Source organism: Cervus elaphus, chromosome 7, assembly GCF_910594005.1.
Source record: "Cervus elaphus chromosome 7, mCerEla1.1, whole genome shotgun sequence".
In the NCBI taxonomy this organism is placed as follows: Eukaryota; Metazoa; Chordata; class Mammalia; order Artiodactyla; family Cervidae; genus Cervus; species Cervus elaphus.
In genome coordinates this window covers 14,951,642-14,965,665 of record NC_057821.1, presented here as the reverse complement: position 1 = coordinate 14,965,665, position 14,024 = coordinate 14,951,642, and the positions used below count along the sequence as shown (strand labels likewise).

General features: G+C 48.2%; 1 protein-coding gene across 3 annotated transcripts in view; it reads left to right on the top strand.

Moving 5' to 3' along the window:
- The window catches only part of MOCS1 (molybdenum cofactor synthesis 1), a 33,675-nt gene that overhangs the window by 14,915 nt on the left and 4,736 nt on the right, over positions 1 to 14,024 (top strand). For all 3 annotated transcript variants that reach the window (XM_043907383.1, XM_043907382.1, XM_043907384.1), the window contains exons 4-8: positions 7,926 to 8,090; positions 10,469 to 10,530; positions 10,816 to 10,927; positions 11,345 to 11,457; positions 11,939 to 12,049. In XM_043907383.1, the coding sequence (XP_043763318.1) occupies positions 7,926 to 8,090; positions 10,469 to 10,530; positions 10,816 to 10,927; positions 11,345 to 11,457; positions 11,939 to 12,049 (563 nt within the window). The remainder of the gene's footprint in view (positions 1 to 7,925; positions 8,091 to 10,468; positions 10,531 to 10,815; positions 10,928 to 11,344; positions 11,458 to 11,938; positions 12,050 to 14,024) is intronic.

Genomic DNA, 14,024 nt, shown 5'->3' with positions numbered 1-14,024 from the left:
GGTGTCTTGTCACATGTTTATTAGCTATATATATATATTTATTTATTTCTGTGTGTCATACCAGATCATGTCATATGCCCATTTTTCTCTTTGGTTTTTCATATTGGTATGGTCCAAGTTCTTGATATGTGTTGCAAATATCTTCTCCCAGTTTGAAAAAACAAGCCATACTATCAATAGTAGCTCCTGAATTTATTAGTTTTGTCTTTTATGGTTAGTGCTTTTTGTACTTAATGAAATACGTCACTCAAGGTCAGAATAATACCTATGGTTTTACTAAAATATTTGAAGTTTTGTTCTTGCATTTAAGTCCTTAGTTAATCTGTGAGTAACTTCGGGGAATCCAGTTTCATTCTTTTCTGTGTGAATAGTCACTTTTTCTAGTTCCATCTATTGAATAATTTCTACTTCCTCCATAAATAGACTATGTGTGGATTGGTCTGCTTTGGGTTTGTTTTATTCTATTTAGTTTGTCTATCTGTATGCCAGTATCACAGAGTCTTAATCTCTGTAGCTTCCTAAGTCCATTATCTGATAAGGGAAGTCCGTTTTAATCTTTAACAGTGCTTTAGCTAGCTATACCAAGCTTTGTCTATGAGAATTTTAGAATCTGATTACCATGTTCCCTGGAAAATTCTGTGTCTTTTTTTTTATTGTGTCTAAATACACATAACAGAAAATTTACCATCTTACTTAAATGTACAGCACAGTGGTAGTAAGTACATTCACATTATTATGTAGTCATCACCACTATCTATTCCTATTGTACATCTGACATTCTACTCCTATTAAACAGTGACTTCCCATTCTCTTCTTCCCCAGCCCCTAGCAACCATTATACTTTCTATCTTCATGGTTTGGGCTGCTCTAAGACCCATAGCAGGAAAGCTATCACAAACCTAGACAGTGTGTTGAAAAGCAGAGACATTACTCTGCTGACAAAGGTCCGTATAGTCAAGGCTGTGGTCTTCTCAGTGGTCATGTACGGTTGTGAGAGCTGGACCATAGAGAATGCAAAAAGCCGAAGAATTGATGCCTCAAACTGTGGTGCTGGAGAAGACTCCTGAAAGTCCCTTGGACAGCAAGGAGATCAAACCAGTCACTCTTAAAGGAGATCAACTCTGAATATTCCCTGGAAGGACTGATGTTGAACCTGAAGCTCCAGTATTTTCGTCATCTGATGCAAACAGACAACTCTTTGGGAAAGTCCCTGCTGCTGGGAAAGATTGAGGGCAGAAGGAGAAGGAGGATGTCAGAGGATGAGATGACTGGATGGCATCACCATGCAATGGGCATGAACTTGGGTAAACTTTGGGAGATGGTGAGGGAAGGGAGGCCTGACTTGCTGCAGTCTATGGGGTCACAGAGCCGGACACGACTGAGCAACTGAATAAGAACCTCATAGAAGTGAAATCCTGTAGTATTTGGGTTTGTGTGTGTGTGTGTGATTGGCTTATTTCATTTAGCAAAGGTCCTCAAGATTCATTCATGTTGTAGTGTAGTAAAGAATTTCCTTTCTTTTTAAGGCTAAATAATATTCCACTGGATGAACGTGCTACATTTTGGTAATTCATTCATTGATCAGCTTGGATTGCTTCTATGTTTTAGCTGTTGTGGATAATGCTGCTGTGATCATGGATGTACAAATATCTTTTTGAGACTCTACTTTGAATTCTTTTGGGTGTATACCCAGAAGTGGACTTGCTGGGTCATATGGTAATTCTGTTTTTAATTTTCTGAGGAAGTTCAGCACTGTTTGTAGGGAAGTCAGCTTCCCAGTTGGCACTAGTCGTTAAAAAAAAACCTGCCTGTTAATGCAGGAGATACAAGAGATGAGGACTTTAATTCATAGTTTTATTAAAGTGTAATTTAATTATATGGCCAGAGAATCTTATCTGTATGAAACTTATCCTTTCAAATTTATTGAGGATTGCTTTTTGACCTAGTATATTGGCAATTTTTATAAGTTTTTTTTTAATTCTTGAGCAGTTTATCCTTTAATTATTACATGAAGAAATCTATATTTGTTTATTGGACCCAGCAGGTTAATTTTCTTGTCTAAACCTTTGGTTATGTCAGTCTCTGCTGACTTTCTATCTGCTTGGCCTGCCGATGATAAATAAGTGGGTGGATTTGTTGGTTTCTCTCAGAGGTCCTATCGCTTTTTATTTTATCTATAGTTGAGGTGATTTTATTAGGTTCATATGTGGTTAGAATTGTTATGTCTTCTTCATAAATTGGATCTTTTATCACTAAGTAGTAGGTCTCTCTCCATAACGATATTTTTGGTCTTAAGGTTTATGTATTTGATTTTACTAAAGCTATATCAGCTTGCTTTTAGCTTTCATAAGATTATTTTATCTGTTTTCATCTATTCATTTTTAACCGCTATGTGTTCTTATTCCTTCAGTATGTCTTTTACAATAGCACAGAGCTATTACTTTGATCAAATTTAACAATCTGTGACTTTTAACTGGCAAGTTTATTCTAGTTGCCTTTGTTGTAATTATTGAGATAGTTGGGCTCATTTCAACAGTTTTAAAAAATCTGTTGTACTTTTTTGTGTTTTTTCCATCCTTTTTGGCTTTTACATAAATGACCACCCGCTTTTCTTCCAAACAAGGCAAAAGCTTTAGCACACCCTTAGACCTTTGATTTTTTTTTTCAACCTTCCCCACTGTTATTGTTGATGTTTTCTCGAATTTTACTTTCAGGTTATTACGAATAGTCTGCCCCGCTGTGTCTCTTGTAAGCACCCTCTCTGTCTTTTTAAGATAACTTTACCAAGATGTTTGATCATGTGTAAATGCACATTGTTTGCATTATCTCTTGGATTTGTTTCTCTTATATGAATATTTTTGTTGTGGTTTCTAATGGTGACTCCAATATTGATGGTGAATCTAATTAAATCTGATGTGCCAAGTAGTTTTTATAAGGTTTTAAAGCAGTTCAGTTCAGTCACTTAGTCGTGTCCAACTCTTTGCGACCCCATGGACTGCAGCACGCCAGGCCTTCCTGTCCATCACCAACTCCCAGAATTTACTCAAACTCATGTCCATTGAGTCAGTGATGCCATCCAACTATCTCATCCTCTGTTGTCCTCTTCTCCTCCTGCCGTCAATCTTTCCCAGCATCAGGGTCTTTTCAGATGAGTCAGTTCTTTACATCAGGTGGCCCAAAGTATTGGAGTTTCAGCTTCAACATCAGGCCTTCCAATGAATGTTCAGGACTGCTTTGCTTTAGGATGGACTGGTTAGATCTCCTTGTAGACCAAGGGACTCTCAAGAGTTTTCTCCAACACCACAGTTTTATAATATTAAAGTAGTAATTTTATAATATTTGAATGCATATACAATTTTGTGTTCAAGGTTCATTCCTTCATTATGTTAAGAATGTCACTGCATTGTCTCCTTAATCAGTCTGGCTATTGGGAGAAGTCTTATGTCAGTCTGATTTTTGCTGTTGGTCATATGCTCTTCTTCTCTGGGTCGAGTGTTGCCTTTGTTGTCTAATTTCCTTAAATTTACTATAATATGTCTAGGATAAGCTTTTCCTCATCTGTCCTGTTGGTGTTCAATGAAATTTTCCTGATATAGGGAAATTTTTTTCCATTTTCTATTCCTTCCTTCTCCCAAGTTTAATTTTTTTTTTCTGGAACCTCTATTTGGATGTTGACCCATCTACTTAGATTCTCCACTGTTCTTAAATTATATTTTGGTGTCTTATTCTCTTCATCTTTTTCCTAGAAGAGCCCTTTAGTCTTACCTTCCAGCTCATCAATTTCTCCTTCTGTGTGGATGTTACCGTTTATCTTCTTGTGCCATTTATTTCACAATAATGTTTTTAGCTACTGCTTCCCCTTGTTCCCTTTTGCCATGAAAAATTCTGTTTCATTTTGTTAAAATCCTCTGTTATTTGTTTTGTTATATTTGTATTTCTCTTACAGTCTTGGTCTGTTTGATCATTTTTTTTTTCTATTGATATGAATGGAGGGTTGGAGTTTTTTTGTTTGTTTTTGGTCGGGGAGGCACGAGATGAACTTCTCAAGGGTCTCCTTAGTTTAGCCAGTAAATTTACTGCCCTGAGGATATGAGCTATTCTGTATGACACAATGGGAAAAGGTTCAAGGCCAGATCGTAGTCTTTGATAGGCCCAGAGAGCTCAAGATGCCAGAATATCACAGTTATTCACTTATGTTTGTAATCTTCCCCACCAGGGACCAGCCTAACCCTAAACCCTAACCCAAAACAAGTCTCTGGCGTTCTCACTAAATAAGGTCTTGATGTTGTCTCTACTCAGGTCACTGACACTGCCTATAATAGAGGCCTGACTCTCTTCTAAAGACACTGATGCTGTCCTAACTCACTCCCTGTCTCTGGTCATAACTGTAGCCTTGATGCTTGCCCTAACAAAGGCCCTGACAATGTCCCTAATAGCCTTAAATAACCCTCACTATCTCCCTAATCCTATCCCTAACTAAGCCCCTGATGCTGTCCTTAACTAACAACCTGTCTCTTACTAGGGCCCTCAAGTTTTCGCCAACAGAGGCCCAAATACTGTCCCTAACTAAGGCCCTGAGGCTGGCCCTAATTAATGTCCTGACTATGGCTCTAACTAATGCCCTGACGCTGACACTATTAATTCCCTGATGCTGGCCCTTACTGAGGCCCTGAGGCCCTTTCTAACTAAGGATGCTAACGTCAGACTGTGCAGGTTGTGTACTGGGCAACTCCAGGAGATGCTGTCCACCTAGAGCCTGATGAGAACGGCACCTCCTGGAGTGATGTAATACAGTGGTCCAGCAGGCCTTCTGCCCTCGGGGAGAAGCAGGTTGGAAGGAAGCAGTGACCCTCAGTGGGCTTTGGAGGAGGAAAGTGGAGGAATGGATGCCTGAGGTCAGACGGTCCCCCACTGTGGTCTTCAACTCCCAGCAGGACATTGACAGCTTCCCCGCCCCCACCACCCACCTGACCTCTAGTGAATTCCTGAGCTAGTTCTCTGGTGCTCCTATCACCTATCACCAGATTCTTCAGTAAGGGGACAAGCAGTTATCGTGCTGAGGCATCAGTGGATAAGGGCAGGGAGAAAGTTTACCCGCCTACCCCCCACCCCCGCTGGCTTCCTCTTAACTGCTTTCATTCCCAGTCCCCTTCAGCTCCACGCCCCCTTCCCCATACCAGCTCAAAAGCTCAAAACTCATCATCCTATGAGTTTCTCAAGATTGTCTATTTTTTTAAGCTCCTAGATTTCTGTGTTTCTTCAGGATTGATTTGTTGGAGGGAGCCAAGAACTACTACTAATTTTTTCACATTGGCAGAGTCCCCAGAGTAAAGTTCTTCACTTTGTTTTTAAAACAACAACTTTTATTTTTACACTTTCATTTTCTTATTGCAAAAGTAATACGTGTTTATTTCAGATAAGCAAAAATGATATCACTGCTGCCTAACTGAAACGGCTGTCAACATTTTGGTTTGGCAACCTGCCTGTCCTTTTTTCTTCTCTCCCTAATTTTTAACTACTGTTTTTAACCTGCCCTCTGGACTTTGTGTATTTCCCAACAACCTGACATATTTTGGTACAGAGTCATTTTTAATTTCATTTTATTCCATCATCTAGACAAAGCATAATTTACCAGTTGTCTGTTTTTGACCATCTGAATGTTTTCCTACTTCCCTTTATTATGTATTGCTCATTGATCAATACATATTTGTTGATGATATTGTTCACATCCATGATTATTGTTTTTTTTTTTTTTTTAGTTTTTTGGTTTAATTTAGATTCCATGTTTAAGTGAGATTATATAGTATTTGTCTTCTCTGTCTGACTTATTTTCATTTAACATGATGCTCTCAGGGTCCATCCATGCTGTTGCAAATGGCCAGTTTTCCTTCGTTTTATGGCTGAATGATATTCCATTGTGTGTGTATACCACATTTTAATTATCCATTTATCCATTAATGGACAAGTCTGGGTTATTATAAATAATGCTACAGTGAACATAGGGTGCATATATCTTTTCAAGTTAATGTTTTCACTTTCTTCAGATAAATACCCAGAAGTGAAATTGCTGATCCCAGGGTAGTTCTATTTTTAAATTTTTAAAGAATCTTTGCGCTGTTTTCCATGGGGGCTGCACCAATTTACGTTCCTACCAGCAATGCACAGGAGTGCCCTTTTCACCACATCCTTGCCAACACTTGTTATTTCTTGTCTTCTTGATCATAGCCATTCTAACAAATGTGAAGTGATATCATTGTGACTTTGATTTGTATTTCCTTGATGATGATTAATGTTGAGCACCTTTTCATGTATCTGTTGGCCATCTGTAGATCTTCTTTGGAAGAATGTCTATTCAGATCCTCTGCCTATTTCTTAATCAGGTGGTGGTTTTTGTTTGTTCTTTTTTTTTTTTTTTGGTGTTGAGGTGTATGACTTCTTTGTGTATTTTGGGTGTTAACCCTTCATCAAATGTGTCACTTGCAGATATCCCCTGCTGTTCAGTAGGTGGACTCAAGTCCACCGTTTGCTTTGCTCTGTGCAGGCACGTTCCTTTGATGTAGTCCCACTGACTTACTTTTGTTTCTGTGGCCCTTGCTTTTGGTGTCTGATCCAAAAAAATCATCACCAAGGTCAGTGTCAAAGTAAGCCCCTTTGACTTACTGCCTGTTTCCTCTTAGGAGTCCTATGGTTTCGCATCAAGATTTAATCTGTTTTGAGTTGAGTTTGATTTTTGTGTATGGCATAATAGAGTGGTCCAGTTTCATTCCTCTGCACTTGGCTATGTAGTTTCCCTGTCCTTTCCCCATTATATATTTCTGGCTTCCTTGTTGTGAATTAGTTGACCGCACATGCATGGGTTTATCTCTGGACTCTGTTCTGTTCCATTGATCCATGGATTATTTATGTGGCTGCTCTGGGTCTTAGTTGCAGCACGTGGGATCTTTAGTTGTGGTATGTGGGATCTAGTTCCCCAATCTGTGATTGTCCCCTTCATTGGGAGTGTGGAGTCTTATTAGCCACTGGACCGCCAAGGGAATCCCTCACGGGTCTTTTTTTATTCCAATATTATACCATTTTGATTGCTACAGCTTTGTAATATAGTTTGAAATCAGGGAGTGTGATGCTTCAAGCCTTGTTCTCCTTTCTCAAAATTGCTTTGACTATTGAGAGTCTTCTGTGGTACCATACATATTTTAAGATTGTTTATTCTCTCTCTGAAAAATGCCATTGGAATTTTGATAGAGATTACATTGAAATTTGATAGAGATTGCATTGAATCTGGAGATTGCTTTGGGTTAGGATGGTGCATTTTAACGATGTCCATTCTTTAATCCACAAGCAGAGAATATCTTTCCATTTATTTGCGTGGTCTTCCGTTTCTTTCATCTGTGTGTCATAGTTTTCACTGTCTTCTGACTGTCTGCAGCTACTCAGGGTTGCCCCCATCCCCTTCAGCTGGCTAAAGTGCTGTAGCCTTGGGATAAAAGCTGCCTTCCCCCTGCTGGTGGGGATGTGAGGGCGGCCAGTACACCCAATCATCCCTATACAGTTCCCTATAAGGCGGCCTCCCTGCCACACGCAGGGCCCCCGCTCCTGCTCCTTGTCTAGGTGACTGCTCACTTGGTGCAAGCTAGTTTCCCTCCCACTTTGTGCAGAACCTCCTCCTCTGTGCTCTTTGGGCTCTGGTCTCCTTAATCCATCTGGTCCCATCTGCACTCTAGCAAAGGGAGCACTCGGTCTTTGATCTTTTGGTTGCTTTTTTAGATCATTGTTTTTATCCTTACGTTTCTTGCTAAGCTAAACCTGCTCAGTAGTAGTCCACAGAGAGCCCATTTTCTATCCCCTTGCAGAGTTTCTTCTTTCAGCCCTTCTCCCGGCCTCACCAAGAGCAAGCAGGCTGACACCCCTCCCTGTTCTCTCTCCAGCCCAGCTCCGTCGCCTGGAAGGCCTGAGGACCATTGGCATCACCACCAATGGCATCAACCTAGCCCGGCTGCTGCCTCAGCTTCAGAAAGCTGGTCTCAGCGCCATCAACATCAGCCTGGACACGCTGGTACCGGCCAAGTTTGAGTTCATCGTCCGCAGGAAAGGTGATCGGATGGGGTTCACGGTGGAGGGTGACCCTCCCAGGCCCTTGTAGCGGGGGAGCCGTGTCAAGTGCGAGGGGCCTGGTCTCTCCCCCTCCGTGTCTGGGCTCTCACGAAGCCTAGACGCTTATTCCTCCCTCCTCACTCTTGCTGCATGTCCCTTTTCTCTGTGGCCACCCCCTTGAGGACATTTTGGGATCAGATGCTAATGAACCGTGGTGACCAGCCTTCCCTCTTCCCTGCCCAGCACAGAGAGCATTCCCAGAACACAGGACGTTCCATTTTAAAACCAAGACAGTCCTGGGCACGCTGGGACAAATTGTTTACCCTGTAGTGAGGTCTGAGGAAGTGTGGGGCAGCCTGGGGGTGGAAGCTGCCATCCTAGATGCCAGGGACAGGGCCAGCGCTGCCAGGTGGGGGGTCCCCCAGCACCCAGGGGTGCTCGCTGGGCCCCTCCTGATGTAGCAAGCCTCTTCCTTCACCCCCTGCAGCCAGCATGCCCACAGCCACCTCCTGCCAGGCTCCATCAGGGAGGGGCCGAGCCCTGGGTCTCACTAGACTGGCACCCACCATCCATGAGCCCTGGGTTGGGTGGGAGGTTCTGTAGAGGGGCCGACGCCCTTTGATTTGGGGAGGGCGGTATACTACTGAGACTGCTCTGGAGGATCAGAGAGATGGCTGGGGAGATCTGGCTCTCCTTCCCCTTCTCTGGAAACAGCCTGGAGCTCTCAGCCCCACCTCCTCTCCCCTACCTCCCCACCCCCCCAGCTTGTGACTTCCTGTTTATACCCAGCAGTGTGCTGAGGAAGCCTAGGACAGTCTTTGCTTCCTGCGAAGGGCCGCTCCGGGCTCAGCGGAGGGACAGACACAGGACGCTGCTCTGCCTTATAGACTACGAGGGGCTGAGAGTGTGATGCCGCGGGACCGCCTTTGCTGGTCATGTGGTGTCAGTTCAGGCCTGCAGAGGGGACGAGAGAACTCTCTCCCATTAGGGCTGTCTCTCCTAGCAGGGGCATACTGGGAGGGCTTCAAGGAGGAGGCGTTACTGCTGGGCCTGGAGGGATGGAGCATTCGAATCAAGGGAGCTCACTCTGATGTGGAGCATCAGTTGAACCTGCAGGGGCTCTGAGGCGGGGAGGTGGAAGGTGTAATTGGGAGCTTTATTCACACCCACCTACCCCTAACGTCCACCTGCAAACACACACCTCCCCACACCCCCTGCCTCCTTGACTCCTTTCCTGGAACGAAGATTGGAGACAGTAGATGCTAACATCAGATCCGCCCTCCCACTTGCCCCTCTGTGTCCCCTGCCTCCTTTTGGAGGGAGAGTGCTTTACAGAAGAGAGAACTTACTAACAACACATTGTGTAAATGCTGTCCACTCTTTCCTTTGCCATGTCTTCCTGCCGTCTTGGGGAGGGCATGGCAAGTCACTCCAGTATTCTTGCCTGGAGGGTCCCACGGACAGGGCCGCCTGGCGGGCTACAGTCCATGGGGTCGCAAAAGAGCCGGACATGACTGAGCAGCTGAACGCGGCTGTCTTACTCCAGAAACGCTCCGGGGAAGCCGTGGAGGCCAGCTGGGGGCAGGGGAAGGTCTGTAGGCACCTAGATGTTTGGATGCATGAGTGAGCTGGGGCAGGAGGAGAAGGCAGCCTGGGTCCGCAGTCACTGCATTAACCACAGAGATGGGTGAGACCCACATGCGTGGGACATGCTCACCAGCCCGGCCCAATGTCTGGGCCTCTTAGGTGCTTGAGGAGAATGTGAAGAGTGGGTGAATGGATGCACTGGGGAGGAGGAAGCGCTGTGAGGGAGTTGGGGAACCTGCATTCTGAAGGACAAACGCAAGCCCACCCCCACTCCTGCCCCCGGCCCCAGTGGGCACTGACTGCCTCTCTGCACCTCGCTTTCTTCCTCTTGACCATCAGCGGGCTCATCTAGATCAGGGTCCCCACACTACAGCCCACCAGCCAAGTCCAGCCCCTGTGCCTGGCTTTTTACAGCCTGCGAGCCAGGAATGGATTTTGCTGATAGCATTTGCCATGAATTTAATGATAAGGGACATTCGCCATGAATCCCAATTAAGCGAAATATGGTCCCTGCAAAAAGAACTTCACTCTTCCATTCTATTTGCAGAGCTGTGTTATAAGTCATACTCAATTATTGTCATCTTCTGAATTTAGTTAATGAAGCCTTTATGATACATGTCTACACAATAGCCTCAATTTTGCCTCTTGGCCTACAGAGCCTAAAATATCTACTCTCTGGTCCCCGGATTCTGTGGTCTCTGAGGCTCCTGATGGCTCTGGCACTTCACTGTGGGTGTGGGGTCGGGGGGAGAGGGAGGCAGTGCCTAGACCCTTCTCTCCCTTCCCACAGGCTTCCACAAGGTCATGGAGGGCATCCACAAGGCCATCGAGCTGGGCTACAGCCCCGTGAAGGTGAGGACTTCCTGGCTCCTCCAAGACAGCCTCCATCCCTGGCCAGAGCAGCTGCAGGGTAGCCCCCACTTCCTTTGGCCTAGTTCCTCCAGCCTTGCCCCTGCTCCCCGCAAGAGAGGAGAGAAAACCAGTGACCCCATGGGATCTTCCACCCCCATGGAGAACTGGGGGAGAGCTGCAAGGAATGGGACCCTGGGTGGAGAGCCAAGGCAGGTGCCAGAACCAGCCCTCCGTCCCGGAGAAAGAACAGGGCTAACCCTCACAGTTCCCTCGTTCCCCGACAAGGTGAACTGCGTGGTGATGCGAGGCCTGAACGAGGACGAACTCCTGGACTTCGTGGCCTTGACTGAGGGCCTCCCCCTGGACGTGCGCTTCATCGAGTACATGCCCTTTGACGGTCAGTGGGTGCCACAGGGCAGAGTGGGTGGGGGAAGAGGAGGCCAGGCCTGTCCGCGGAGCCTGGCCAGGGCCTCGCTGAGAACACAGCGGGGGCACTGCCAAGGACCCTGGGAAGGGCTGAGTGGGCAGACAAGGTCAGGCCACCCTTGTGGATGCTGCTGACCTCAGACCCCACTGTGCGTGTAGGAATTTCTCCAGGGACGGTGGGGAGGGGTCTGGCTGGCACCAGGCCCGTGGCGGGGACCAGAGGCTTCTCGTGGAGAGCGTAGGTGTGGTTCCATCCCCCCATTTCAGGCTGAGCCTCGTGCTGTCCTGGCCCAGAGGCAGAGAGCTGGTTCCTGGGCTGCGGGAGGGTGAACTTAAAGCCCCAGCACCCCCATAGCGTGCAACTCAGTGGCTGCCACCCCCAACACAGGCAACAAGTGGAACTTTAAGAAGATGGTCAGCTATAAGGAGATGCTGGACACCCTCCAGCAGCAGTGGCCGGAGCTGGAGAAGCTGCCCGAGGAGGAATCCAGCACAGCCAAGGTTGGGGGCAGGACAGCGGGGCCGGGGCTGGAAAGAGGGTCATGCCACCACCCTAAGACCCTTGGACGGGAGAGCTGGCAGGGGCTGCGCTGGGGGTGGAGTCGGTGATATAGGACAGTGCTCTTTAAGCAGGAAGTGATTCACGGCTATCATAGCGGACTCCCTGCTTCACTGACAGGCAGGAAGGCCTGACCTGGGTTAAGGAGCTTGTTGTGGGGCACACCAGAGTAAGTGGTGGACAGGAGCTTGTCTGGCCCTCCCACGTGGCCGTCTCTGGCCATGCTGCCCCCAGTTCCCTGAAACTTTAGGAGCCTTCATCTTGGGCAGGCCAGGTGTGGGCAGAGAGCTCAGGGTTTCTGTTGTCTGAGGGCCTTGCAGGCGGCTTTCTTCAGGGCTCCCACGGAGAGGAAATGGTGTCAGGTCTGATGTCAGAGAGGGAGAGCTGGCCCACCCCCATCTCCTCCTCCGCGCCCGCCCACAGGCCTTTAAAATCCCCGGTTTCCGAGGCCAGGTCAGCTTCATCACGTCTATGTCTGAGCATTTCTGTGGGACCTGCAACCGGCTGCGAATCACGGCGGACGGGAACCTCAAGGTGAGTGTCTCCTCCCCTGCGGGACCCCCGCCCCTCTGCGCTCTGTATGTGCCTTCCCAGCCGTGCCCCCTGATTGGAGGAGGCTCGCAGGGTACATGGGGGTGATGATGAAATAGTGTCAGGTTTAGGGGGGTCATGAGAGCAGCAGATGGAGGTGAACTTGTGGCTCCCATGGAACTGTCTCCCTGGTTCCGTTGTTGCTTGGGTTCTTGAAGTCGCTTCTGCTTGATCGGGAGCCCCTCTCCAGGACTCGGTGCTATGGAAGGCAGGGGGCCAGGCAGGGATCATTGTGCCTTTTACCACCAGCCCCCACCCCAGTTGCCCTTCCCACCAGGCCAGCGGCTCGTCCCTGAAACCATCTGTTCTTCATATCTAAGCAGCACATGCTGTGTGCTGTGTGTTCAGCGCTGGGCATAGGGGGTGGAAGGGAGGCGCAGACAGGCCCATTTTCTATGGGCACAAAGGCTCCCTCTGAGACCAAGGAGCTAAGGGTGGTAGCATGTGATTCTTTGTCAAATGAGCGGCTGGACAGGCCTCCCTCCAGGTGCGGGGGAGGAGGCATGTCTGAGGTTCACCCTAACTGGGCCAGGGCAGGCTTCGGTCAGCTCTGGGGAGACCACGTGGAGGGCTCGAGCGCCCCCTTCGAAGGTACAGAGCGTGTCCTGTTGGCAGCAGGATGCTGTGCAGAGTTTCTGTACAAGGTGGAGGTCCGATGCCCCATTCGTATTTTAGGAAGAATCACCCCCAGCTTGAATTTGGAAATAGAAAGACAGTTAGATGGCCATTTAGTGAAGTTCCAAACATGTAAGAGTTGAGGTGAAGGTGGGAAGGAAGAGAGAAAGAACCTGGAGATGCAGGTGGGGGTGGAGAGAGGGGCGCCCGGGTGTCTGGGGGGCTCTGGGACCTGGTTGGGGGCGGGGGTGCTGGTGGGCGGGTTTAGACCATCAAGTTGGACATCAGAACGGAGCTGTGCGGCAGACTGTCATAAAGCCAGGGGCTGGATTCCCTGGTGGTCCAGTGGTTAGGACTCCACACTTTTACTGCAGGGTTGAGGGTTCAGCCCTGGTTGGGGAACTGGATTGGGGGTGGAAGGGAAGTGCAGACAGCCCCATAAACTCCTACATACTGCATGGCGTGGCTCAGCCGAAAAAAAAAATAATCAAAACCAAAGGCTTATCTGGGCTGGAGGCATAGGACTGACTGGGCTGTAGATGAGAGATGATGACTGTGTCAGCCTCCGGCCCCGGCCCCAGCTCCGGCCCCAGGAAGTGGAGTGAGGATTTTGAGCAGAAAGTGAAGAATAGGCTGTTTATAGTGCAGGGTTCCGGGGGCCTGTTAAGGGGTGTTGAGGCACTGGATGAGCCGCAGCAAACTGCTGTCCTACCCCTGGGAGGAAGGGGCCCAGGAGGAGATGGTGTCCCTGGGGCCCTGGGAGAGCTGGAGCCTGGCAGAGTGGCCGCCTGGCCGGGGCTGTAGGTGGAAGTTCCACTGCCGAAGTGCGCGGCCTCTCTCTCCTCTCTCCTTCTGACTTCCCAACAGCCAGTCCCCCGGGCAGAAGGCAGCTGGAGGGCCCCCCCACGGCTGCAGAGAAGGGCAGAGAGTGGAGCCTCGGGGCTGATGGGGAGCGAGGAGGGCACCAGCCCGCACGGGGAGGTGGCTGTGCCCTCCGCTGAGAGCTCGTTCACATCCCCTCCGACCATCTCAGTCTGTCAAAGATGCTTCAGTGCCTGTGTCTAGAGCGCCGTGTACAGAGCTGGCACTTCGCAGGGGCTTTATGTGGCTTCATGGGAGGCAGTAGGCATCTCGCTTTGTGGGACCACCCCATCCCCCTCTGAGCAGGGGCGCTCAGAAGCAGGGGAGCGTTGAATCAAGTTTGACCCCAGGATGCCCTCTCCACCAGCCCTCTGCTGTTCATCCACCAGTCAGGGCCCACAGACAGACAGGGCAGGCGGGCAGGGTCCAGGATCAAAGGGAC